The sequence below is a fragment of the Diadema antillarum genome, unplaced genomic scaffold, assembly GCF_040938485.1.
Source record: "Diadema antillarum isolate AM-2024a unplaced genomic scaffold, OU_Dant_1.0 seq00000466_RagTag, whole genome shotgun sequence".
Taxonomy (NCBI): domain Eukaryota; kingdom Metazoa; phylum Echinodermata; class Echinoidea; order Diadematoida; family Diadematidae; genus Diadema; species Diadema antillarum.
The window spans coordinates 151,757-179,346 of NW_027271436.1; the positions used below are offsets into that span (position 1 = coordinate 151,757).

The following is a 27,590-nucleotide window of genomic DNA, read 5'->3' on the forward strand; positions in this document are numbered from 1 at the left end:
AGGGGCGGGTGAGCAGGGAGAAGGCGTGGACGAGTGTTATCTCCACCTTTCCCTTCCGATGGAGCTTTTGCCTTTTTAAGGTTGAAATTGAGATATCTCGTATACGCATATTTGATGGAATCAACATTTGGGAAATAAAAAAAAAAAAAAAAAACCTGATGGGGGAGGGGACTGAGGGAGGAAAGGGTCGATTAAAAGGGGAAATTCCCCTTATACATGAGGGAACCTTGAGTTTTTGGAAGGTATGTGATAAGTCTTGTGCACTCAGAATTATTCATAATTTTTTTGTAAATCTAAAAAGTGTACTAAGCTAGGGAAAGAGGCACAGAGGGGGAGGGTTTGGGAGGGGGATACCCCCTCCCAAGCACGAGAGATTTTGCATATTTTGAATTGAAATTCAACGATCTGGTGCACACTTTGAGTGAAATATTCAAAAAAATATGTTATTTGATGAAAGGTTGCAAAGGAGACCCGCTTCATGTGCATGCATACAGTATACACGCATTTTTTTTCCGCCTCCCAAATCCCCGGTCCAAATCTTAGGGGGGGGGGGGGGGGGGGGGGCGATCGCCCCCATCGCCTCCCCCCCCCCTGGCTACGCCAGTGATAAGCATACATTAAATATGTATGTATATATATATATATATATATATATATTGGAAAATTATTAATCCCCAAAGTGTGCTAAGTTTATGGAGGAGGGTCGAACGGTAGGAGGTTGTGGAAGGGAGTATCCCTAGAATTCCACAATCTCATGCACACGTCGGGTAAAATGTTGACAAGAACGTAAGAAAACCAGTGTGTCTCGCTTGAGGGACAAAAGTGTAGGGCCACCTTCAGAAGGGGAAAGTGCAGGGAGGGGTCCGATTTCTGAATCATGCACTGTGGGGGCTTAAAGGTCCTGTTTACCTTTGGGAGCAGTGATTTAAAAATGTTTGAGATACCACATTTAATGCATATGTGTAGGTCAGTTGTATCACAAAGCATCCTACCATGTAAAAATTTGCAATAAAGTCTAAAACATAAGGAGATAAACCTCTCATTAAACCGTAACTGTAGACGGTTTAGTCTAGAAATATTTTGATTTGACTATTGTTCACATTTTGTATATTTAACAATACTTAACATTAATTGTACGGATTCAAAATTTTACATTGGTTGTTTCTATCCCGAACTCACATGTTAGAAGTATTTTGAGCACTAAAGCTGGGTTTTTGTTTCATCTGGAAATGGCAATTTATGCCTTTACAGGTACTGTTTACCATTGGGAGCAGTGATTTAAAAATGTTCGAGCTATCACATTTGATGCATATGTGTAGGTCAGTCGTATCACAAAACATCCTACCATATAAACAAATTTGTAATAAAGCCTAAAATATAAGGAGATATCACTATTTTCCTCACTAAGCCATAACTGTAGACGGTTTAGTCTAGAAATATTTTGATTTGACTATTGTTCACAATTTGTATATTTAACAATACTTAAAAACATTTATTATACGGATTCAAAATTTTTACATTGGTTGTCTCTATCCCTAACTCAATTTGTAGAACTACTTTAAAGGGGATGGCTAGTACCTGATCAGTGGGAATCAGTGGGAATGCTGGGGGATGATTGTTCCAATCCTTGTGGGATTCATTTAAGAGTACATTATATATCTATTGTTGTTCGAAAATTATTTGCTTCAGAATGGTCTCATATTCAAGTAATGTGCAGCTTAATGTTTCCAGGTTAGCATGCCTGTCCAGTGACGGGGCGATCGTTAACGCCCGTTAACCATCGCCCCGTCACTGTACAGGCATGCTAACCTGGAAACATTAAACTGCACATTACTTGAATATGAGACCATTCTGAAGCAAATAATTTTCGAACAACAATACAGCATTCCCACTGATCAGTTACTAGCCATCCCCTTTAAGGCACTAAAGCTTTGTTTTTGTTTCATTCGCAATGCCCCGTCGAAGAAGAATTACTCATTCTAGAGATTAGTAAATAAGTGAAATGTGAAACAATGATTTACGGTAAAGGAAGAAAACTCTTTTAATTTCATCATTTCAGATTAGTAAATAAGTGAAATGTGAAACAATGATTTAAAAAGGAAGAAAACTCTTTTAATGTCATCATTTCACTAATTTCATTATTTTCACATTTGTTATAACTATGATTTATCAGATTGAACGTACCATAATCTTAAAAAAAAAAAGCTATCGAAAAGTATTGTGAAGGTGACGTACTTGAAGAATTGTAGAATGACCTGTAATATGTATCCGATTACAAATTTGGCCCTGTGTTTCAACCGTTTTATGCCTAGACCTTGGATCTGGAGGCGTGTAGAGGAAGAGACGACAGACAGATAGTGGGGCAAAGTGATCGACGGCGGAACATGGAATAATTGATGCCAGACGATGGCACTCGGTCGTCAATACACGTGTACAAGATGTTGGTATTATAATATTAAAGGCAACCTCCGGATGATTTTCAGACTTTTACATTTGAACAACTAGTTTCAGAATTTGTATTGATTGGGATGGGGAATACGAATGTTTTCAAAAATTATAACAAATTAATTGCAATGTACAACAATTAATTTTTCAATTTTTCAATTTCAATTTATTTTCGTATTTCTCGATGGAAAATACATGGTATATAACAAAATATAATACAGAATGTCCAGCTTGGATATATACATGAAGAAATAGGAATACAAAAGTAATACATAACGGTCGATGTGTCATTTTCAATCAAAGTAAAAGATGCGAAGAGAAATACGATGGAACCTACTAAAAAGCAAAGCTTGTTGAGTGTAGGTCCCAACAAAAGCCTAGTAAGGGGAACAGGATGAGGAGCACGGGTACAATTAAGACCAAAAGTAAGGATAAACAAAAGAGAATGACTATTACTCGGGGCTCAGAAGATTCTTCTCACATGCATTTATGTGTGTGATAAAATGAGAACAAGTAACCACATGCTGCACACTATAGCAATTGCTCTAATAGCAATTTAGACATGGGAGTGATAATGACGTGAATACTTAAGTACTAAACATTCCGGCTTCCATAGACACGGGGAAAGATTTGAAAAATGGAGAACATGAATCAATTGCAATTCCTATAAGTGATATATCATCCTTAATATACATATTAAGGATGATGACATGGCAGCCTCACCATAAGAATGCATGAGTTGGGGCTCAAGGAAGCAGAACAAAACAAAAAATGCATGGATTCTACACATACTTGTTAAGCAAGCGGTATTGTAATGGAATTACACTGCTACATTTCTGAAATATGTGCGGCTCTATTTCATCAGCATTGTTCAGTGTAATTTGTTTAAGTTTTTCAGAGTATTGGTTTCTCTACTCAAGAACCACAATGAATTTCACAAGTCTACACAGTCATGGAGGTGTTGATTTATGTACTACATGATGTGAAATTATGAAAATCGTCTCGAATGCCCCTTTAAACTGTTATCAACCCTAAATCTTATATTCACATTGATCATTGTGCTTCTTTGTTTGTTTGTGTGTGCGCGTGTGTGTGTGTGCGTTGTGTGTGTGTGTGTGCTGTCCCTACGTCTAGCTACTGTCCAGCATACATAATCACAATAGTAAATGTAACCAATCCCAGTGACTTTCTACGAAGATAACCAACACGCTGACATTATTATTGTTGTTATAAAAGATGCATCAAACTAAACCAGTCAAAGTTAGAAATTGAGTCGAGATTGAATATGTTTCTCTCATGTTCACCATTAGAAATGCACAAAAATATATCTGTATATCACATAATCTGTATGATTATGTGATTTGAATGCCGAACATAGATACGAAAGAAGGATCGATGAATATGACTTAATAAAATTGTACAATATTTTCAGGTATGAAATATATAAATATAAGTTGATTATGCAGAAATATACAGATTATATTGTCGCTATGTGGAAATTTACTTTAACATCACAGTATTAAAGTTAGATTCTACCACACTACTATTATATTTGACATCAATGTTAACTACGAATACTGCAAACATTTTGTTCCCATAGTATCATATCGGTCTCTTCCTCTCTTTTCTCTACATTCTCTTCCTCTCCGTTCCTTGGCCAATCAACTGTCAAGGAGCATTGTTATTGTGACGTCACCTTCTTACGGGCACGCATCGCACACTGGGACGTCACTATGAGGCCCTTTACCAGGCTTGCAGTTGTGGGTGGGTTTGACAATTTTCGCATTGCTGACGATAGCTGCTGTCATTTCGTATTTCACATGCAGGCCATCTTGTTGAGTTAACCAAAGTACTTAAGTAACAGGGGAAAAAAGTATCAAGGAGAAACTAAGAAAAGAGTCAGATCGGAGCGCTCGTCAGAGCACGTGACACACAGGGTCAAAAGATTTCTGGTTACGAGCTAACAGCTACTTTTCTCTAGAAGTCGTCAGTTGGCCGGGAACATCGTGGAGAAAGCTGGCGCAATCCCTGTTGTCGTCCAGCTCATCGCATCTTTCTTTTCATCGCGGTTTCTCTAGGTGAAAAGTCCACGACTAGGAAGGAGTGTCCACCATGTATACCTTGGTGGACAGACTTCTGCGACACAGGCAAAGTCTGATTTTTGGGCTTGCTGTTTTGGCTACCCTTGCAGTTGTCTGCAATGGACAGGACGGTAAGATTTCTTCGTTATTAAGCATTTCTCTTTGTGGAAGACTCTAATTTGTATTTTCCCCGATTTCGATTTTTTCTCACTTGATACCGGCAGTTGCATAAAAGCTCTCAACAAAACGCTGATATTTGATTAAAATACAAACAAACTAACAAACAAACAAACAAACTACCCTTTTACGGTGGTAGTGTCAATGCCCGAAAAAGTGGTGCTTCCGATTTTGGAACGAAGAGGACAGGTTTTATATTTTTCTCCATTACACATACGTCATAATGGGCCTCATATCACCCAGCGTCGTTTCTTTTCCGATTAAGACATATCTGGATATAGCAAATATACTATTACATGACTTTCATAACATTTCATAAATCTACCCTCGAATTGAGCTGATGTAACTGTACCTGTCACATTACTATATAGTCGGTTATGCTTCAATTTAAGGGGCGCATTTCAGACGATTTTCATAATTTCACAATCAGTCATCATGTAGTACATAAATCGACAGCTCCATAATTTTGTGTAATTTATTTTGGTCCATGAGCAGAAAAACTATACTCTCCTTTTTCCCGCCCAATTTCATCAGATTTGCATTCAAATTTATGAAAAGGCGTTCAAATTCAAGCGATTTGGGTAACTGCTCTACTCTCACAGTTCATTTTAATTCTTTTAGTATTCAATTTCATTTCATGTCATTCTTGTTAGATTTTATTTCATTCAATTTAGAGAGAAATTCATTCAATTTAATAACTCAAGTTGGCAGTAACTTTTGCGCTAGCCGGATACACGTTCAAATTCGTGCCAAATACCAATTTCAATTTCATTTATAGGAACTCAACTTCGCACTTTGAACGTTCGAATTCAATCAACATTGTTATGGATACATGTACATTGTACATTGTATTATCATTGCTGGGATGGGCACTTTATTGGGCATTTTTCGTCAAAAATGTCAGAATGGTCCCTGAGTTCGATGAAGGAGATGTAGATAGATATTTCCTGCACTTCGAACAAGTGGCAGATAGCATGGAGTGGCCGAAAGAAAAATGGCCTCATCTTTTGCAGACTAAGTTAAAGGGAAGGGCATGTGATGCTTATGCTTCACTGTCGCGCGAAGAAGCTCAGCATTACGCAACAGTAAAAAAGGCAATTATGAACGCGTACGCCTTGGTTCCTGAAGCGTACAGACAAAAATTCAGGAATAGTAGAAAACTAGAGTCACAGTCATTCAGAGAATTTGCAAAAGTGAAGGAAATTGCCTTCACTCGTTGGCTGCAATCAGTAGGCGTGGTTCCTGTTGAAGATTTGCGGGAACTTGTGCTACTAGAGGAGTTTAAGAGTTCACTACCTCGAGAGGTGCGTTCGCATATTGAGGAACGGAAAGTGGAAAATTTGTTGGTAGCTAGTACAATGGCTGATGAGTATACTTTGTCCCATAGTCATGGAAACAAGTATGTAGGAAGCAAATATGCAGCTCCTAATCGTCTAAGTGTTGGCAAGACAAATTCTAGCAGTAAGACAGCGGTGAAAGCTGGTCTAGTGGTAGAAAATGAGACTGACAAGAAGGGTAGGAACATTGAGAAGCCTATTATGTGTTCTTAATAATAACGCAACCATGGCAAACTCATAGATTTACGTGTATAAGAGTGAATTGGAAGAGGAATGTACAATACTGTTCCAAAATATTGTGCCAAGGTAAGAGTCCATTTGTGTTGAAAACGTTAAATGCACTCTTTTTTTTGGGGGGGGGGGTGGTATGGATACATGTGCTTTGTACATTGTACTCTCTAAAAAAATCGAGTGAAAATATTCACTCTTAAAGGAGTGAATACAAAAAAGAGTGAATTAAGAGTGAATTTCGAGTGAATTTTGAGTGAAAATGTTCATTTTCACTCATTTTGGAGTGACCTCAGGGATCACTCGAAGATTTTGGAGTGATCCCTGAGGTCACTCCAAAACGAGTGAAAATGAACACTTTCACTCAAAATTCACTCGAAATTCACTCTTAATTCACTCTTTTTTGTATTCACTCCTTTAAGAGTGAATATTTTCACTCGATTTTTTTTAGAAAGTACTATCATTTCTGGGCACTTTATTGTTCCGCGGAGGAATTATTATGTAAATAAAGAGTTCGACAAGATGACCGACATCGACCAAACACCTTGTTTGAGAGTCTGGGTATTTTTGGTGGTTATGATGGTTCGTTAGGCCAAGTTAACCTCCGTAACAACATATACACAACTTCTACGGTCCTTCTTTTTTTCCACTGTCATATTGGATGATACAGTTTCATTTTCACTTCAAAGTCTCATTTAATCATCTTAATTGTGATTTTGATTCCATTACTTAGTTCCCCATGTTCACACCAGAAGTAAAAAAATTGCACTGAACAATGTTGATAACATAGAGCCTCACATATTTAAGAAGTGTAGCAGTGTAATTCCATTACAATACCGCTTGCTTAAAGGAGACGTCCCGATGATTTTAAGATTTTTGCATTTGAACAACATTAGGCGTTTTCACATCAGCCCGATAAAAATCCAAGCTCGAGATATTTTTCGCGATCGCAAATTAGCGCGCTATTTCATTTCCTATTCACATCAGCCCGAACATTATCAAATAGCGCGCTAGTTCGCAATAATTATCCTGCTATTTCGGAAATTTCCCGAGTTGGACTCGAGAAATTTTCTCGATCAATTAGCGCGCTAATTTGTATTCACATTTTCAAATAGCGCGCTATTTTGTGAGCGGGTTAATTTTCCAAGTCAGAAAATAGCGCGCTATTTCGAAACATCGGGCTGATGTGAAAACGCCTATTGAATTAGTTATACTGAGGACAGAGTTTCAGTTTTAATGATAATTGGGATGAAGAATAAGAATATTTTCGAAAATTTGTAACAAATTGCAATGAACAAGGATGATTACATGGCAGGGTCACTATAAGAATGCATGAGTTGGGGCTCAAGGAAGCAGAACAAAAGAAGAAGGCATGCATAGATTATACACAGGTGAACTCGCAAGCAAGCGGTATTGTTATGGAATTACACTGCTACATTTCTGAGATATGTGAACCTCTATGTCATCATCCTTGTTCAGTGTAATTTGTTGAAGGTTTTTCAAAGTATTGTTTCTCTGCTCAAGAATCACAATCAATTTCACAAATTTATACATGGAGCTGTTGATTTATGTACTACATAATCTAAAATTATGAAAATCGTCTGGAATGCCCCTTTAACAAGGTCACCTGTGTAGAATCTTTACATGCTTTCTTCTATTGTTCTGCTTCCTTGAGTTCCAACTCATGCATTCTTATGGTGAGGCTGTCGTGTCGTCATCCTTGTTCATTGCAATTTGTTGTCAATTTTGAAAACATTCTTATTCCGCATCCCAATCACTATAAATTCTGAAACTGTACTCAGTATAATCAATTTATAGTTATTCAAATGTAAAAGTCTGAAAATCATCTGCAGGTCTCCTTTAAAGTATAATCATGTTCAAGTTCATCTATAAATTTTGTTAAATACTCGGTAATCGTCACTTATGTTGAAGAAGAAATATTCTTTGATACCTAAATAGCAACATGATTAACTGACAACGCCACGGGTCGGGCTGTGTTTTACTTGCCATTAAAGCCAAGCAAAGAAATCCAGATAATGGTGTTCAATATCAATTGTACTTCTCATTTTGTAGTCAGCATTTCAACATTAGTAATGGAAGTGAGGCGGTCTTTTTCCTGTACATTCCCTTTTTCATCAGAGAAACCTGATGTCATCAAACTATTGAATCTCATAAGCACGCGGTTTTCTATGGCGTTTTTCTTTCTCTTTGCGACGCATTATTAGCTACTCGTTCCTCTCCCACTGACAAATTAAATGATAGCTATTCCTTTCATGAAATATACAGTCCGACCTCTCTTATACGGCGTCCTTTTATCCGGATATCTCTATTATCCGGAAGCGATCGTTGTTTTTTTTTTTCAATCTAATAATTACGGGGGAAAGGGAGATTTCAAACTCAAAGAAAATTTCTACACAAACTCACATGAATTACATATTATTCCCAACATAATTAATATACATTCACATCTAATTTTCATCTAAATAACATGCATTCAGACATTTTCTAACCCCCCTTCAAATCACCGCAAGAACATGGACAGATTTTTTTTTTTTTAAAAAAAATCAAGGCACGGTACAGCTGATCATTCATTGAGCAAATCATCAGAGAATTCTGAACGCAGACCTGCTGACGAGGACGTGACATGTTCACACAAAATTGATAGGCCTATACATATTGCTACCATTGGGTAGGCAGCTGTGTGTATTATTATGTGTGTCTCCCATATCCGGCAAAATCCGTTATCCGGATGAACGCCGGTCCCGACATGTCCGGTTAGGAGAGGTCGGACTGTATTACTTTATGTGTCACATTTGCTAGAGGCGAATTTAGCTTGAATTCCCACGTGCCCCCGGCTCCGAAATGTTTTCGTCTCATGTGTGGGGCTAACCTCAATTATCAGTGAGAAGTAAGGCGTCTCGATATTCCTAAATCGCAATCATGCGTGACATGCACGTCAACATTGCATCCTACATAGTCCCTGGGCCAAGAGCCGAAAAATGGGTTGTTGGTACCATCCGAGGTGGCAAAACCTTTTTGGTGTCATTTTGTTTGTCGGACATAGATATGCTTATCAAGCTATGATAGCATTTCCAAATGAGTAGCTTAGTCATAATAAATGAATTTTTAACCAATTTGGGCTCGTTTTTATATCCCTATACTTCTGAATCGAAACTAACCGCTATACAAATATGAGCGCTGCCTTCTGCATGTCCACAGGTGTTCTATTGTTAACGCGGTGCGCTTAGTCTTTATTCAAGGCAGCGAATGGAATATCCAAAGGGTTATGATGTCCACAGCTGTCACGCGGTGCACTTAGTCTTTATCTAGACCAATGTATCGTTATCATATCTAAAGTTCCTAATGAAAGGGATTATCTACACTGTTTTTATACCATCCTCTCAACAAATACATCAGTTTTAAACAAAAATCACTCTGTTCATTTACAACATTATTAATTATAATGTATTGTAGTGTACCGGTACATTGTTTTTGCATAATCTTTCATTGTTGGATGGAAATAAAGCGACATTGGCGTGGTATTAGCGTTTTCAACGTAGCGTTTTCACCGGAAAATGATAAATAATTGAAAAATACGCTAGAATTCACTAGAAATTGCTTTTTTGTTGTTGTTGTTTTTAGATAAAGGGATATACACTGTATTATAAGCTTTGGATATTCCCTTCGCAGTCTTGAATATTAGAATAAGCGCTGTGGACATCATAACCCTTGGATATTCCCTTTGCTGCCTTGAATAAAGACTAAGCGCACCGCGTTTACAACAGAACACCTGTGAACATACAGAAGACAGTGCTCTTCTTTGTATAGCGGTTGGTCTCGATTCAGAAGTACAGGGATATAACAACGAGACCAAATTGGTTTAAAATTCATTTACTATGACTAAGCTACTCATTTGGAAATGCTATCATAGCTTGATAAGCATATCTATACCCGACAAACAAAATGACACCAAAAAGGTATTGCCACCTCAGATGGTACCAATATCTGGCCTGGCCCATGGACTAACAAGCACGATTCCCTTATTAACAGTCGTACTGCGCTTGACCTTGAAAAAAAAATGAATACGTGATTATAGGCAGTTGCATCGAAGAGATAAACTTGAACCTGAATGAACTGGTAAATTCCAGAAAACTTTTTCAACGTTTTCAACGCTACATTCGAATACTGTCGGATAGGTGTTATGTTTTTTTTCCCTTCGTGTGCTGTGAGTGCCGATTGGCACAGAAAACCAAATTGTGTTGTACACACTGTATAAATCCCTGGCACAGAAATGGTTGAAAAACGACACAATTATTTTACATTCAGTTGTGAGGGTGTCAATTAGGGACTTCTAAACAATTCTGGTGCTGCTGTTTGCACGCCTGTTATGCCAACTCATCGATGTTTCATTACAGACAATCGATTCTTGCTTACCTTATCATTCATTACGTTTGTGTTTCTTTCTGTCGCTTTCTATAATATTATATCGTTTTTTCACTTTTCTTACTTTCCTATCAGACTCGTTATCCTTGAGCATCAGCTCCGCAGAGAATCTCCTCCCGTGCGTCTACCGGGGAACCCCTTACATGCACGGTGACGAGTGGGAGGTGGACGACTGCACCACGTGTAGCTGCGACAATGCCACTCTGACGTGTGTGATTGAGAGCTGTCAGCCAGCGTTTTGTCCATCGCCAATCAAGCCAACGGGAGAATGCTGCTTCCTCTGCCCATACAGTAAGTAGTTGCACTCTGACAGCGATACAGCCTTGTCTGTTTCGCAGCGAAAATTGTTTAAATTGAAGCCGCATCCTTTCAAAAGGTAAATACTTTAACAAAAGCTTCTCTCATTGAAAAATACGGGTGCCAGGATACTGGATATGGGTCAATGTGAATCGTTGTTGTTACCTATCTTTTATCTATAAGTCATTATTCAATCTCTCTCTTTTTTTTTTACACTTTGTCTACATTACCCCTATTAAATGCCCTCGATCTCGGGCACGCGTCGAGTTTGCTCGATCGGCTCGGGAGATATTGTCGGGCATATGCATAACGGGATGTTTTCGTCTTCGCTTTGATGAGGCTCCGATTATATTTTTTTTTCCTGGGTGTGAAAACTCTCTTAAAGATGTGATTTGATAGTCTGTGCCTGTTTCCTGAAAGAGGATGGTAATCCGAAATTGAAATAAGGGTTGTTATTCGATGGTTCGTTATTCCGAAATGTTCGTTAATCCGAACATGAAATAGGTGAAGGGTCGTTAATCCGATAACGAAATAGTTTTGTTAATGCGAAAATGAAAGAAAGGTGGGTACTAACGAACCCTCGATGTTGCAAACTTTATTTTGTTTTAGGATTAACAAACCATAAGAATAACGAATCTTCGGAATAACGAACTGTAACGGAAGTCAGGGGGCGACTCTTAATTGATTGGCAAGGCAAAATCAGCAAGTGCAAAATGGAGTAAGCTATCTCAATCTATTGTGAATTGCACTGTTCATTTCAGTGTGGGGAACTTATCGAGAGTGGGTTATATTCATAGTTTGGGATAGCGAAAGGGCAAAAGAAAAGAAAAAAAATCTGAAATCATCCACATCGGTTCAAAAAGGAAAAGGATAACATGCTGAGGAGAAACAAACAGGGGAGAAGAGCTAGTAAGGCGGGAGCGAATGAGGATAAGTAGATTATGCAAAGACCGTGTTCTCGATCTTCAGTTTTGCTAAGCTGTTTGTGCTTGTTACTACCACCAGACAATATATTTCTATGAGTGATATTTTTAATATTTTCATAGTCTAACTGCATTATAAATTGCTCAAACAATAGAATACGTCTGACTCTGCAATAATTCATGTGTCTCACCGCAAAATATACGAAAAGAAAACTAGAGTAATGTATGTTAACAAGTAAATAAGAAAAAAATGGTCCACGCACTTGACTGGGCGTTGCCGTGCTTGCTTGGTATTGATATAGACTACAAGACACTTGGATATGACATGTTGCGTATGGCAGGGATATTTTGTAGTCGGTTACATAATGCATATCATATCATCGTAAATATTTCCGTCGTCTGCACCTGCATATCTCTCTCCTGCTCCTGATATCTCGTCGTGCCACATCCAGCTTCTCCACATTGCAGTCTCAAGCTCTACAAATGGCCTGTGCCAATAGGGCAGCAGTCACTTTTGCACCTCTCAGCCATAGTTTATTCGCTTCTCCGATAAAGAGTCAGATCTTGGCCGATGTATTGCAACATGGATCCTTATCTCCAATATAGCCAAATGCAGTGTCGAATATTATCTAAAAATGAGTAGGCCTATAGGCCTACACTGCAAATGTTAATAGTAATTGTGTAAATATGCAATTTCGATGAGACACTGAAATGAAACGCCACTAATTTGGTGAATACTGCAAGGCGTGATGGTCAAATTTGTACAGGATGGGATTCTGGGAAGGTATTTTGTTTTAACTGTGAAACAATTTTGTAACAAATATTCGTAGTTTCGTGATTAGGGCGCATTTCAACATTTTGACAAAAAGTAAAGTAATTCTGTAAACACGTGCTAAAATCAAGATTATATCCAACGAACATGATGAACGTGTAAAACATTGAAATCATGGGAATGTCAAGCTTTTGCTTTTAGTTGCGAAGTTCTACAATAAAACGCGCTTTAAATATACACACCTGGGATCTAAATGATCACTCGTGTATTTCTTCTGTAACCGCAGAGCGCTGCCTATTGGCAGACGCTTAACACAGAATACAGAAATTTTAGAGGAAAAATGTACAATAATTCCCAATTTGTCAGAGGATGGTTGTTATCAAAAATTGTCATGCCAGCCGATTTGATTAACAATCAACATCATTATCCTGAGTACAACGTCATCAGAGAATTCTGGAACGGAAATGTATTTCGAAAGTACGTACTTATTTGAATTAACCTTTGGCCGTGATGAGTTATATTCAACGTGTTACGCGTGGATTCAAATGGAAAGATTGACATACGCTCATCTGGAGTTATAATGTGACCAGTTTGCTATCGAGATGTTTTTTTTCTCATTATCCAAGACGTGAAGGTGAAGCAAGTCAGCCCGGAGATCACGAGCACTGGAGATCTCTTCGAAGGGGGCTCGAACAGGCTGCAGCTCAACGTTCCCATCAAGTTTCAGGAAAGCAGGGATACGACTGGCGTGCAGGGCGAGGATCTCTGGCGACTCAGTGCTTGGGCCTCCGACAATCCCGATGGCACGGGAAAGAGGTACATTGTACTTTTCTTATTCTTCAATAGCAAGTGGGTGATTTCAGTGTCGGGGTTAGTGCTGGAGCAGGTTGATTTGAGCCCCTACACAGACGGTCAGATGAATGTAAATGTAAACAATACCAATCACAGCTATCGATCCCCGATACTCTAGTGTAATCTTCACAGCACTGTTTTAGAAGTGAAATGGCGCTAAGTCACTTTTTGCACTTCCGAGATATTTGCGTTTGAAGTTTTGGAGCCTTTTAAACAGACAATAAAAATACGAAAATCTCAGTTATTTTTGTTCTGCTGAAGGTAGGTGATTGTTTAGATGTTTTTCTACATAATATCAAAAAAATAGATATAATAATTACTTCATGCTTACGTAATACAAGAAATTAAGCTTAGCGCCCTTATCACTTTCACAAAAGGTAACACGCACAAGGGCGCTAAGCGGCTGCCCGCGCTTAGCGCCCTTATCACTCTCGCCCTTATCACAGAAAACTCGCGCATGTTGTCTTGCTGACAGGGCGTTAACATGTAGCCTAACTTGTTTTGTGTATACAAAGAGTATTTGTTTCGCTCTGAATTTACCTATTTTACTTCTTGCACTGTGAAATTTGTGCAAAGGAAGCTACATTCCTCGCGTGAGATTATGTCACACCACAATACTGAAACATCAGTTATAGTATGTGTCTTTATGTTGTTAGAGTTTACCTGTTGTTCTACGCATAGGGCCAATGGTTCTATACTTTATTTTGTTTTCTTTTTCTCCGCTCCAACGTTCTTCCGTCACTTGAAAAAATGGCGTGTTTGTTTTAATTTGGACATTTCATCATAATGTGGTTGACGATGTACGGTTGTTGCAACCAACGGTCTTTTCAAACTGTACTTGTATGTCCATGCTCCGTGCTGAAATGGGGATATACTCTATTGGAAGTGTTAATCAATTCCTTTGACAAAAGAGAGCATGCATCATTCCTTAATAAAAACAACAACAATAACAACAAGCCCTTGAAGAGCAACTTGCATTACTTTGATGCCCCTTTCAATATTTTCGGCAAAATCAGTTAGTGTGCGAAGGACAGAACGCGCAAACAAAGATAGGCGGGGAAAAATGCTACTAAACAAGCAAACTATGGGATCATTTCCATTAAATTAAAGTTCTAAACCCGGTAAATGAATTTCTGCACAAACATCCGCAAAAGTGTTAGATATTTTCTTGAAAATAAGATACTGATATTCATTTTTCTGTACTAGGGCATTAACATCAAAGATTTTAACTAGAAATGTCGCTATGGCTGCTGGTATGCCTCCGCCATAATGCATGATTCTCCTATAAGGTCTATAGTACGTCTTGACAATTTGTGATGACAGTTTCACATAATTGGCAAAACATTAAAATGACAGGTTTGTCACAAATGTGTTGAATATTCACTTTCCGTGAATGAAGCTTACTTGGATGAATGGCTATGGATTATTGTTAAAGTGTGCAGGTATTTGGGGATTTCAGGGTTTTTTACTTGAATTTTGTCCCTTTAATGTTTATGCATTGAGTAATTTTCAGAGTATAGAGAAAAAGTGTAATTTCAATATCAAATACATGTAGTACAATCTTAGCATTTTAACCTGGCCTTTGACCCTTGACCTTTGACTCAATGACTCTAAAATTTCCAAGAGAATCGCTGTCAGGTAGAACATCCATCTATATAGATATGTACAGATGTACTAAGTTTCATCATGATACCTTGAGTCACTTTCGAGATATGGAGAAGAAGAAGAACTCAGCACTTTCACTTGACCTTTGACCATTTGACCTTTGACCTTGTGGCAAGAAACTTCCAAGGTAATCTCTATTGGGTACGTAATATGTGTATATATTCAGTTTCAAGAAAATCCTGCACGTATTGCATAAATACATTGTATGAGGGAAATAGTGAGATTTTGAATAGTTGACCTCGACCTTTAACCCCCTGACCTTTGACCCATGACCCCAAATTTCCTACATAATCACTGCCACTCAGTATATGCATATGTACCAAGTCCCATGAAGATACCTTGAACCATTTGTGAGATATGGAGAAAAAAAGTTCATTATTGACTTAATGCCCCTCGGTTCTAAGCTCATTATTAGATATTAGGAATCATCATATTTTCTTGTTCAAGTTTTTGTCATCACAAATATCACGACTACCATCGCTATCATGACTGCCGGTCTCCATATACCCCAACATCGTCACATGAACTTCAGTATGTAATGGAAGTGAATAGACGATAACAAGTTAGTGTACTTTGTTTGTTCTATATATCTTCTATTGTCATTTTTGTTGTTTTCCTCTTTGTATGAGTGTGGGAACTTGCAAACTAATTTGCTTACAAATGGTTAGGGGTAAAGCTGATGATGATAGTCTTTCAGTTTCCATGCACTACTTACTTGAACTTCTTTCTATTACACATTTTTTGTCACCACTTCTATTTCTGTTAGATTTGCTACATCTATTCTCATCACTATGGCACAGAAATCTGTGAAAATATGATTCATATCAGCTAAAAAATAGCGAACAAGTACATGTAAGGGATTCAAGTTCAAAACAATTTAATATGTACCACGTGGAACAATTGGATTCCGAAACATCTGTTGTAACTTCACCTCCTGTCTGGAGTGACATCTGCCAGGCCGCGGACACTTCCACAGTTTACATACACACATGAATGAAAACGAAAATTTAATTTCTACGGCATTTCCATTTCTTAATTATTATTAATTGTCATTGGGGATCAAAAATATCATTTTTACAATAAACTTGTATGATTATCCGGAAAAGAAGTGGAAATCAAACAGAGTATCCTGACTTTGGTTTGCAAAATAATTTCACAGAATTGAGATGATCTGTCAATACTTGTTTTTATTGTTCTATCATCACATGACAAAAAGTTGTTAAAGTATGAATCAGACATATTTTCTGTCACCATGGTTACATGCCCTTCTAGTAAACAAATACTTTCCTGCACACTTTCCACTGAAACAATCACATTATAGGCTGTAAGTTTTTTTTTGATTTGTTTTGCTATATATTAATCAAATATGATAGCAGTAAACCCTTCATGTACTAGTGCCATCTATTGGTTTGAAGTACCGACACAAATTGACTGTAATGAAATCAAGAGAACCGTTTCCCGTGGAAATGACACATAGCAATAGTGTTTACACCTCATCTTTTTCTTTATACTATTAGGTATCGATAAAACAACCTCTTTCTTCATTGTCAAACAGCTATAAGCAACTGCTTTAAAGAAACTGTTAAGAAATCCTTCTCATAGACCTCATGGGCTTCATGTGTCAATGATTTATAAATGAAACATCATAACAACAATTTCATTTTCACCTACTTGCTTTGGCACCAAGTGCGATGACTTTTGCTAATTATTCTCCCTGTTCATAGTAAATGGCTAAACTCTGGACTGAGAGGAAGAGAGAATGAACATGGTACTTGTGAAATGCCTTTAAAGTATTCGATTATTAACATTTGATGGTTTAAGCACCTCAGTTGTAGTAGTCAATACTCAAACTGACCTTATCAGAATAGAAATGCGTTTTAACCCTCTTGATTTCATCATTCATGCTACGGTACTATCATTTATTGATGCCTAAAGTATGATGGGATTGTTCTCACGATCGCCTCTAAAAAAAAAAAAAAAAAGGAAAAGAAAATGAAATATTAAATGCATTTACTCTGTGACAACGGCATTGACATAATTGAGAATTGAGCCAGCACATGAAATATTGTGAAAAAATACCAACTAATTCATGAGGATTAAAGTTATATAAAGCTATACGTATAGATTAGGCTGCTTGTACATTAATTTATGCCTTTAAACCAAAAAAAAAAATAGTTCTGGCCCCCATTTCCTAACAACATTAAAGTTAGTGAAAATGGATGGTAAACTGTTGCAACAAATCTAAAAATCAAACCAGTGTCGGGTTTTTCATTTGTCACACTTGGAATCCTTGCATCTGATTTGCTGGGTAAACCACATTGCTGGCAATGAACAAATGAGCAAAAACTCATCAGGTCCCCAGTTGTTACATTTGCTTCACCTGCCCTTTATCATTGCACTACCACATATTTTTGCGCCAGGATCCTGGAAATCAGGCATTGCAGACGTTTCCTGGAAATGAAAGGAAAGTAAGAAATATAATGCAGATATAGCAAGTAGGCCTAGACTAAAAAAAGTAATGATAATAGAATGATAATGATAATCATAAAGAGTACTTACGGACAAGTTGCATTTTGTGAAAGAAAGTGTGAAATGTGTACTAAAACTAAGCATAGGCAAACCAGTTTATACACACACTATTGACAGTGCTCATACCACTGTATAATAGGTCTAGAGATGTTGTACATCTGGCCACTATTTTTTTCTATCATTTCTAATGAATATTTTGCAAACTTCATTTCAGGTATGATCACACATAGCAATGAATCCTTAATCATAAATGTTGCTGTGGAATTCATTTTTTTTTTCAAATGATAAATCATAATTACCTGATGTATTTTGTGCCTTCACATCCTACTATCTAGACAGAAAATGATTTTAAAGAATGGTTTGACAATTATTAACCAATCATGCAGCAGGGCCTAGTAGCGTAAGTCATAATGGAATCCAACGTTCCCCCCAAAGAGCATAGCGTACTTTGTATTCCTGAAATTCACTGGTTTTATTTAGCTCTTTTCCAGTTTTGATGACATCAAACACCATTACAATCTCATTGGAAAATGAAATGTATTCATTTTTGTGAAAACAAGAAATTAGATTACATGTTTGAGCCAATTCTCAATGATCATCTCATACACAGGATTAACAAATTGTTGTACTTTTCTTGCATGTAAATTGTAATGATATTGGAGAAACTAAATCAAATGAAAAAAAAAACACATGAACACACACAATGACAACATTACAAAGCTAACACTAACAGTTTAGACTTAGGTTACAGAAATCTAGTACAAACTCGAAGGTAAACATGGCAGAGCCATAAAACCATAAAACTTAAGCCAATTTAGCAAATTAGTGTCATTTTAATTGAACTATGTATTAATTTAAGTATCTTAGGCATTGCAATTACTGACGCGTACTCACAGAAAAATCAATATGTGGGACCGATAATTGTCTGGACTTGTTAATCGTGTTCGGTAGGTAAAATCAAGTTAGTATTGTATTTTTTTATATGTTTGACTATGCACTGATAAATAAAGATAGCATTGTTCTTCGAAATGAAAATAGTGCAGGAATAATATGTTAAATTCTTAGTGTTCTGATCGCTTACCCGTCTTTGTTAAGGCTGCTCCATAGCTTTCCGTCCTTGTCACTTTCACGAAAAGTTTCAACATTGCCAAGCAATGAAGAATGAGAAAGACGCTAAGCTGAGCGCGCAGCGAAGAGGGAGGTAAATTCTGACTCAAAATACAGCATGCAATTTTAGTGGTTATCGCTCTTTCATTATTCACGAATATCTAGGGAAATTTCAAAAAATAGAATAAGCATGAAGTGGCATCTGGTACAAGAGGCATCAATGAATATTATGACACATGTAACTCAATTATGGCAAAATTCGACTTAACGCCCTTCTAATTTTCAACTGATGAAACTGACGATGAAATGACATTTAAGGGATTAGTCTCAGCCGCATGATAGAGAAGAGTGTTTAAGATCCCACGAATTTCGACAGTTCTTCCGCGAAATTTTAAACATGCTCCCACGCTCAGATTGATGAGTTCGTGTGCGTTCCGCGTTCTACTATTGTATCAGCACAGGTTATACATCCACTTGATGTTAGCAGGAATGACGGCTGATATACATATTGCAAAGCTAATACCAACTCACCTTTGATTATAAATTTGGTAATCCCTTGGGAATATTTTTAGACATATAACTCGTACATATATAGCTGACACATTACACGGAGCTCGGTGTAGCAGACAATCTTTAGCACCGAAGTCAACCTGACATAACGCCGACTGATTTCAATGAAGGATTATCGGTCGTGCTAGTGTTGAACTAGCACTAACGGAGTTAAAATTACCCACTGTAAGAAATATTAGTTGAAAGGGCAGGTAAGTATGTGATGATGGGGAAACATTGGGAGAAGAATGAGAGAGGGCGTGATACTTCCACGTCTGGTTTTATGTCTTGAATTACATCTCCACAGTTCAGGTTTAAACTGCAATAAATAGACCGTTATCAAACAGACCTGTCTCCTCGTTCCGCTAACCCTGGCAACATTTGATATGCAGATTTGAAGAGGACTGGTGATTGGTGGTGATATTATCTCGCTTAAGTCGACTGGTGACTTGCACAAAAATTTTTACTTAATGTTCTCCTTTGACAATGTTTGAAATGAAATTTAAAGAAAAAAACTTCTCGTATACTTCGCCTGGAAGAATAATAATATTTGATTAACAACTTCTTTTTTTTTTGCTATGTGGTTCCAACCGACATTACTGTTACGTTAGAAAAACACATAAATCTACAGACTTCCATGATTTTATTGGCATTTTGAGTCGCCTTTTTATGATACCTCTATTTTTCTGTTTGTTTGATATCACCATCGAAGTTCAACTGGCATTTTACTTGCGATTTGTGTGAACTGTACAACGGCACTTGTAAGCAAATTAGAATGGTCCATGATTTATTAGTCACTCACACGCCATCGGTTCTGCTAAAGTACTCAGTACGTCTCTTAGCCGTCCAAATGATCAAATGCTGTAATGTCAATTACGTAGTGAGGAGTAGCTTTATACTTACAAGGCGTCGGTATTTCGTCCTTGACTTATACAACTTACGTGCAAGGCTCTCATTGACAACCAGTTTGTATAATCGTGATGCGATTATTTCTGCAATGATAATCTGTGAGAATTAGGATCTGACATCTAGCTCCAAAAGCTAGTACCATTTTAATCAACAAATTTGGTGTGAGAATTTTCATTTTCGTTCCCATCATTCCTGTTATAATTTTCAATTATTGAACCCGTTGATTTGAGATGTCAGAATCGGTGGAATAGAACACAAACTTTCGTTATACACCAACAGAACCTCATTTCAGAGTGACGTCCTGAGTCAGGAGCAGATGGATCAATACTACAAGAAAAAGGAGAAATTCGCCTTCGAAAACGTTGACTTTGTCATCGACGATCCCATGGCTCAATGTTCGGATCTTAAGTACATCTGTACCCGGATCGACAGGGGACAAATGCCAACAACAAAAGGCAACTTAGAATTCACATTAGAAGGTTCTCCGGACGAGGCAGCTCAAACGGGATGCACTCCGGCGCCTGACTGCAAAGGTGAGAATACGCACCCGCATGGATGAAGCGAACTTCAGTAAAGCAAGGTCACCGATGAAAGTATTTCATCTAAAATATAGAGGATCTCTAAAGTCTTTCATCTATCCCCCATGGATAGAAGAAAGACATGTTAACTTTGCAGTGACTTACTGTTCAATAATGCTACAGTCAATCTTAATAAAGGCCGTGTCACACCTTTCCGGCAAGCTACGCGGACTTGTTGCGAGGAGGGATTTTCCAGCACGCAGGAGAATTTTCCGCGGGCGGACAAGAATGTTTGCGAGTTTCGCACTCGTTTCTTACCTGCTAGACGCGTGCTACTTACCTTCTACTTGCGTGTATTCCGTGTGACCTGCGTGAGAGCTTTGAAACCGATCCGTTTTTTGTTACGAGCGACTTACGGGTACTGAGAAGTACCTGCGTTGGAGTTGCCTGCGAGGTGCTGCCGGTAAAGGTCTCCTGCTGGTGTTCTGCGTGTACCTCTGCTAGCGAACCCCCACGACTCACTCGGAACAAGTTTTGAGCATGCTCAAGGCCTTGTCATACCATATTTGGGGAAGTTTTGCGGCTTGACTTGGGGGACATGCGGGGAAACAAATTTCCTACCCGGAGATCTCCGCATTTGGTCCGCACCTGACAGTACCTAACGCGTATCTCGCCTGTAGTTGCCCGGAGGTACGCACGCAAGTCCGATTTATCCGCAGCCAAGTTTTGAGCATGACCAAAACTTTTTCCGGGTGAGTCGCGGGGATGCCCGGAGAGGTCCACGCAGAACGCCAGTAGGAGGCCCTTAGCGGCAGAACCTCGCAGGCAGCACCTCGCAGGCAACTCCCACGCAGGTACTTCGCAGTCCCCATATGCAGCCAAGATAATGACATTCTGTGGGACTTCTGCCGTTCCTTCAGAGGAATTCCTCCACCGAGTTGTCAGCTCCCACGCGTCTGACACACAGGTCACACAGTATACCCGCAAGTAGAACTTAAGTAGAACGCGTCTAGCAAGTAAGACACATGCACTGACTCACTCAATCCCTATACGCAACAAGCTCGCATAGCTTGCCCGGAAAGGTGTGACAGGGCCTACACATGGTTGCGGGTAAAAATATTTGAGTGCGCACCTCCGGGAGACTACGGGTGAGATACTTGATAGGTACTGTCATGTGCTGGTCATCTGCGGGGACTTCCGGGTAATAAAATTGTTCTTCGTAAGTCGCACGCAAGGCTTGCCCGGAATGGTGTGACACGGCCTTTACCGAACAGAATGTTGTGGAGTTGTGTTCACACGCACCTTTCAAATCCGATCACCTTAAATTAGTGATAATAGAAACCCGTTGTAAGAAATTCGCATTGTAGGGATTTTAACGGTCTCTGGAAGGCAATTCATTTTCATTCATACAAAAGAGGAATAGGAATTGATCAACAAAATTATTGTCAGAGTGTCAATATGTCGAAATAGGTCAAGCTAATAATAAATCAATATCTACTATGTCAGAATAGACCAATTTACTCTTCTTGATACCTCATACAAAGTCTCTGGACGTCGGTTTTCATATTCATATCGCAGGAATTATTTCCACTGATTTTGACTGGAGCATGGAACCCACTGAGACAGTCATCCCCGGCCAGGCCACGGGTGTCAGTCTGGACAGTACGGTCTCCTTTCGCGAGAACAACCCAGAACTCACTGGCAGTGGCCTTTGGCGCATGGGTATGTACGGAAGCAGGAACGCCGATGGCAGTGGGGAGCGCTTCGGGTACGTTCCCCAGGCTCTTTCCGCGGCGGAGGCAGGCACCACACTGGAAGCGAACAGCCCACTGGAGTTCATGAACGTGGAGACGGACTTCGAGATAGGGTCCGTTGGTTGCAACGACTTCGGATATGTCTGCCTAGAATTTACAGGAGGTGACGACCCACAGCCAAGCTACTTTTTCCGTGTCGACGGTGCAGCCGATGGGTCAAAGGAAGCTAACACGCTGACACGTTGCCGTGAGCAAGAATGTTTGGCGAGTAAGTGTTAAAATATCGCCCCTCTTTAAAAGTAAGGACGTTTTAATGTCAAGCGCATATTCATATATTCAATTAGGTTTGCTTTGTGTAAACCTGCATGGCTTGTAGTGGAGTTATGCTATTAGTGCACGAATTTCGCATTACGGGGGCTGCGGAAATTTCCTTGAGTGTGTGTGTGTATGTCAGTAAGTGTGTGTGTGTGTGGGGGGGGGGGGGGGGGAGGGGAGGGTGAGTGGGGGTGTTGGTGATGCTCGTGGTTGATTGGGACAAGAGGCAATGCTCCTCGCTATCCCAGCCCCCCGCCCCTACCTCCCTTCCTGAAGAATTTGGGGCAGTGCCCTCCAAAGTCATGAGTTTTCCTACGTTTATCCCAATTTTCCAGTTTTTTTTTCAACAGGCAAAAGTGTGTTTGTGTGTTGTCGTGCATGTGTGTGTGTGTGTGTGTGGGGGGGGGGTGCAGGATCCGCGCCCCCTGCATCGTGCAGGCAAAGTAATATTGTCAGTAATATCGGCGACGTTTATGCCACGGTGAGGCTCTGTGATATGATTGCTTGTTTGGAATGCTTAAGACCTTTTTCATGGGGTGTTCAGTCTGAACTTGCTGTGGACAACTTTGTCGGAGAGACGACAACCCGAGACTGTCCAGCTGTTGGATATGCTGCGACTGGCTTTCTTCAGTGATATCATAATGTCGGTCTTGCTGGGTACGTCTGCTGTGGGTACGTGTGCAAGTAGTTTGGTGAAGGGTGAAGACGAGCATCGAGTATGCACTATGACAAAGAGGGATAGTTCCCATTCGACGTCTTCTGCCAATGATCCGTAAAATGGCTTCATCATATATTTTTCATGGAAGTATCTCTTTCAAGTCTTGTGCTTGCCATTTCAAAAAGTCATCGCTCTCATCTTGTTCTTGGTGACAGTAGACCGAAAGAACCAAGTGGAGTAGAGTGTAAGCTTCATTGTTAACCCATTGAAATATCCGTGATAAACCTGATACTTTGGAAAGATGATATCCTCCGAAAAGGCGTTCAATTCTGGTTGGACGATCAGGTTGGATGTGGAACCTTGGAAGTAAGTGGTAATGCTTACTTCTCAATTTTCTGCCGAACAGATGTCTACGCCGAAAGTCTCGACTGGAACCTCCAGCCGACTGACACACCTGTATCTGGCCAGACGACCGGTGTAAGCCTGGACAGCACTGTGACCTTCGAACAAGGCAACCGAGAAGTAGCAGGAAACGGCCTTTGGCGAATGGGGATGTTTGGGAGTAGGAATCCCAACGGCGACGGAGAACGATTCGGCTACGTGCGACAGACCCTTGACGGCAGGGGCGCTGGTACGACACTCGATGCCGACAGCGATCTGTCGATTGACGGTGTTCAAACTCAGTTTGAACTCGGCACGATAGGATGCAATGATTTCGGATATGTATGCGTAGAGTTCACAGGCGGGGATGACCCCGATCCTCTCTACTACTTCAAGGTCGCGGGTGCAGAAGATGACTCCAGGGAGGCGAACACGATCATTGAGTGTAAAGAGCAAGAGTGTTCCTCTCGTAAGTAAGGGATCTTTATAAGGGACATATATATTGCCTACTAAATAGCACCAAGGGAAATCTGCGGCACTGTTTTCGTATCTTCCTTCCTTTCTACAGTCCCTCTTTCATTCTCCCTCTAACCGCATTGTCCTGTATACGTCTTTGTTTCCCTGAGCGTCTGTGTACCCGTGTGCTTGCTTCCGTTTTTTTCCTAGTCTAAGTTCGATTCATTGACCTACCCGCATCCCTACAAGCTTGTATTATGCCTGGGCCTCTCTTTTCCAGTAATGAACCAACTTTTGACAAAAAGTTTCTTGTAATACACATGTTTTATATTTGTTTATTGCATTGTTTGTTTTCATAATTGTATCGAGAGACTGTCGTTTTGAAAATACATTGATTTGTATATTGAATATCTGTTACGCTGTACAATAGCGATTGAAGTAGCCTACGTATGCATGACTACATCATCTCTAGTAGACAGTGGACATTGAGAATGCGGAAATACCTCTGATCCTATATGCTATTCGTAATTAGCAACATGCATATCGGAACTATAGTATATCTGTTGATGTGTTAATTGATGTTATGTCATTATCATGCCGTAAGAAGTGCTGTGAAAAAGATACACTGACAGTAACCAATGTGTCGGGGTGTGATGTGTATGGATTGCAAGCAACTTATGTGTTACATTATCTTTGTTTTTCGATTCCAATCTAATTCATGACCGAAGTAGATGCACTGTATTTTTTTCAAGCGTTTTCTTGTGTAGACTTGTCGTCTACTGTCTCAACGCCTTTTGCTTCTGTTCACAGGGGCTGTTTTCACTGACCTTGACGTTGACATGGGCAATCAGAACCTCCTGGAGAATATGATGACTCCTCTGACAGTGGACCTGACCGGCATTACCGGCGAAGACTCGACAACTGTGATGGGAGAGAACCTCTGGAAGGTTGCTGCCTACGCGAGCCCTAACCCCGATGGCACTGGACCAAAAACCGGTCTGATAGAACAGATTCTGGATCCGGCTGATGCTTCCACCGAGCTCATGGAGGGCTCGAACCTTCCGCTTAGTCAGGTCGATTTCGACTTCGACATGAGAGGAGTCAAATGCGAGCAAGCCCCCTATCTCTGCTTTGATCTCGACAAGAATCCTGAGGCGAGCGTCGCCTTTCAGTATGAAGCCCGGCCCGATGACTCGGTGACGACCAAGTGTGTCGACATGAGGGATCGCTGCAAAGGTTTGTCTTTAATTTGTGTTCACTCCATCTCAAGGTGCATGAAGTCATATGAAATGACCTAAAACACCTAAATTGGAAATACAAACGCTCCATCCTGCCGGGGGAGCGCATATTTTAAGAAAAAAAAATCAAACAGATTAGTCATCACATACTTCATCAGCGTCCAGGATTTGATATGACGTAAGACTTTAAAATCCGTTTCTGAAGATGACATACACACAAGGTTTTACGTCCGCTCCCAGTCGTATGATTATGTAAGTATATATATATATATATATATATATGTGTGTGTGTGTGTGTGTGTGTGTGTGATACTTTGTCAATGTGAATAGCACTCTTTTTCGTAAGGTATACGCAACAGTCATTGTTTTATGATTTAAAAACATAGTTACAATTGTTGGAAGATTAATATGCCGCAAGCATAAGCCATTTGAAGTCATGATGTTCCTTCCACAGGTGCTACTGCCATCGACATGGATTGGGAAGCAGACATAGGTGACGCTCCTTTCGACCAGCCTTCCCCTCTTTCCATCGATGCCAACGTCAACTTCGAACCTGACGGCGCAGACATCGAAGGCCAGGATCTGTGGCAGATGGGACTCTTCGCTTCGAAGAGCCCCGACGGAGCCGGGCCCCGCAGAGACGAACAAACGCAGATCTTAGACCCGTTCAACCAAGCCATGCCCTTGGAAGATGGAGGACCCATTGAGTTTGATGACATCCAGACAAATTTCCCAGTCAACCAAGTCGGCTGCGACGAATACGGGTACCTGTGCATGGAGTTCAAGAAAGGCCAGAGAGCGGCACCGGACTTCAAGTTCGAGACAACATCGGGCGAGGAGTCCATCGTCTCTTGCAAAGAGCAGGAGTGTAGAGGTATTCTTATATTGTTCTTATCAAATTCCTGTCACATCCTCTTCCAAGATCTTTTCTGTCACTATGAAAGCTCAACTTTAACTTTTACTTTTTACTTTCATCCATGATGATTGGCCACCAGTGTATTACCCATCTATAATGGCAATGAGGTTTCTGTGGTGAATGATCTTGAAAGCACTCTCAAACCGAAGTGGTACGGTTTGGAGAGTCTCACGAATTTTCTCCTATACAGCATTGGGAAATCTATATGTAGGTCTCTGGAGGGTCGCATCCATATGATAGCAGGAGTGGACGAGGAAGCATCACCATGCTAGTTGATGTGATGTGGGACTCTTCTACAAGTATCCATGGTAACTGATCGGCATTACGTTATTTTGCAGAAGGTAGGAAGGTCAAAAGGTCAACAATGGCTAATTATCAAATCTCATTCTATAAATGTGTGTTCTGATTGAAATGTGTTTTTATTCCTACTTCTAGATAGAGAATATAGGATAATTTGAGTTGCTTTGAACATATTCTAGGGTAAATATTGCGTGAGATTCATCGTTAGTAGGATCGCCGGAGAGCAGCATGGCTCGATGTTCACTTCTTCCTTGGTAAGTAGTCTTTGATGGCCACAAAAAGCCGGCATTGTTCCCTCCCCCTTCTTCTCCTGTCCCGTACCATGTCTCATAGGTAAAGCGATTTTTAGCAGCTTTAGGCAGTTTAGGTAGGGCCATTGATAGACACGTCATCAGATCTTCACGGAATAACTGCAGGTTGAGGATCAGCAGGTTGTCTTAGCGTCTTCGTGATCAGCATGACTGGAAAGAGTTAGTGGTCGGAGAAACACCGTATCAACTAGTGCCCCGGACTCGTCTTTTTGAAGTCAATCATGCAGCAACAAGGTACTTGCAAGTCTTCTTATTCCAATCTCCCTCTCCATCTATCTATCTATCTATCTATCTATCTTTCTCAATGTTTCCTATTTACTGGATTACAGAATTACTTGAACGTTTATAATTGGCACCATATTTGTCAGTGGGAATATCAGTGCGGATCGGTTCTGGTTAGCCAATTTTGCAGGATTTTTGTACTTCGAA

General features: G+C 39.8%; 1 protein-coding gene across 1 annotated transcript; it reads left to right on the plus strand.

The window, feature by feature from the left end:
- The first annotated feature begins 4,456 nt into the window (after window positions 1-4,456).
- Window positions 4,457-26,660, plus strand: LOC139733278 (uncharacterized). The gene is made up of 8 exons (XM_071644114.1): window positions 4,457-4,657; window positions 10,787-11,002; window positions 13,330-13,519; window positions 20,594-20,847; window positions 22,411-22,854; window positions 23,966-24,409; window positions 25,207-25,632; window positions 26,089-26,660. Exons 1-8 carry the CDS (start codon window positions 4,558-4,560, stop codon window positions 26,613-26,615), a joined length of 2,601 nt encoding a protein of 866 aa, XP_071500215.1. The 5' UTR covers window positions 4,457-4,557; the 3' UTR covers window positions 26,616-26,660.
- The last annotated feature ends 930 nt before the right edge of the window (window positions 26,661-27,590 follow it).

Coding starts and splice junctions, on each gene's coding strand:
- LOC139733278 (XM_071644114.1), top strand. CDS start 4,558: ATGTATACCTTGGTGGACAGACTTCTGCGACACAGGCAAAGTCTGATT. Junction 20,848..22,410: donor TCCGGCGCCTGACTGCAAAG/GTGAGAATACGC, acceptor TTCATATCGCAG/GAATTATTTCCACTGATTTT. Junction 25,633..26,088: donor CATGAGGGATCGCTGCAAAG/GTTTGTCTTTAA, acceptor TTCCTTCCACAG/GTGCTACTGCCATCGACATG.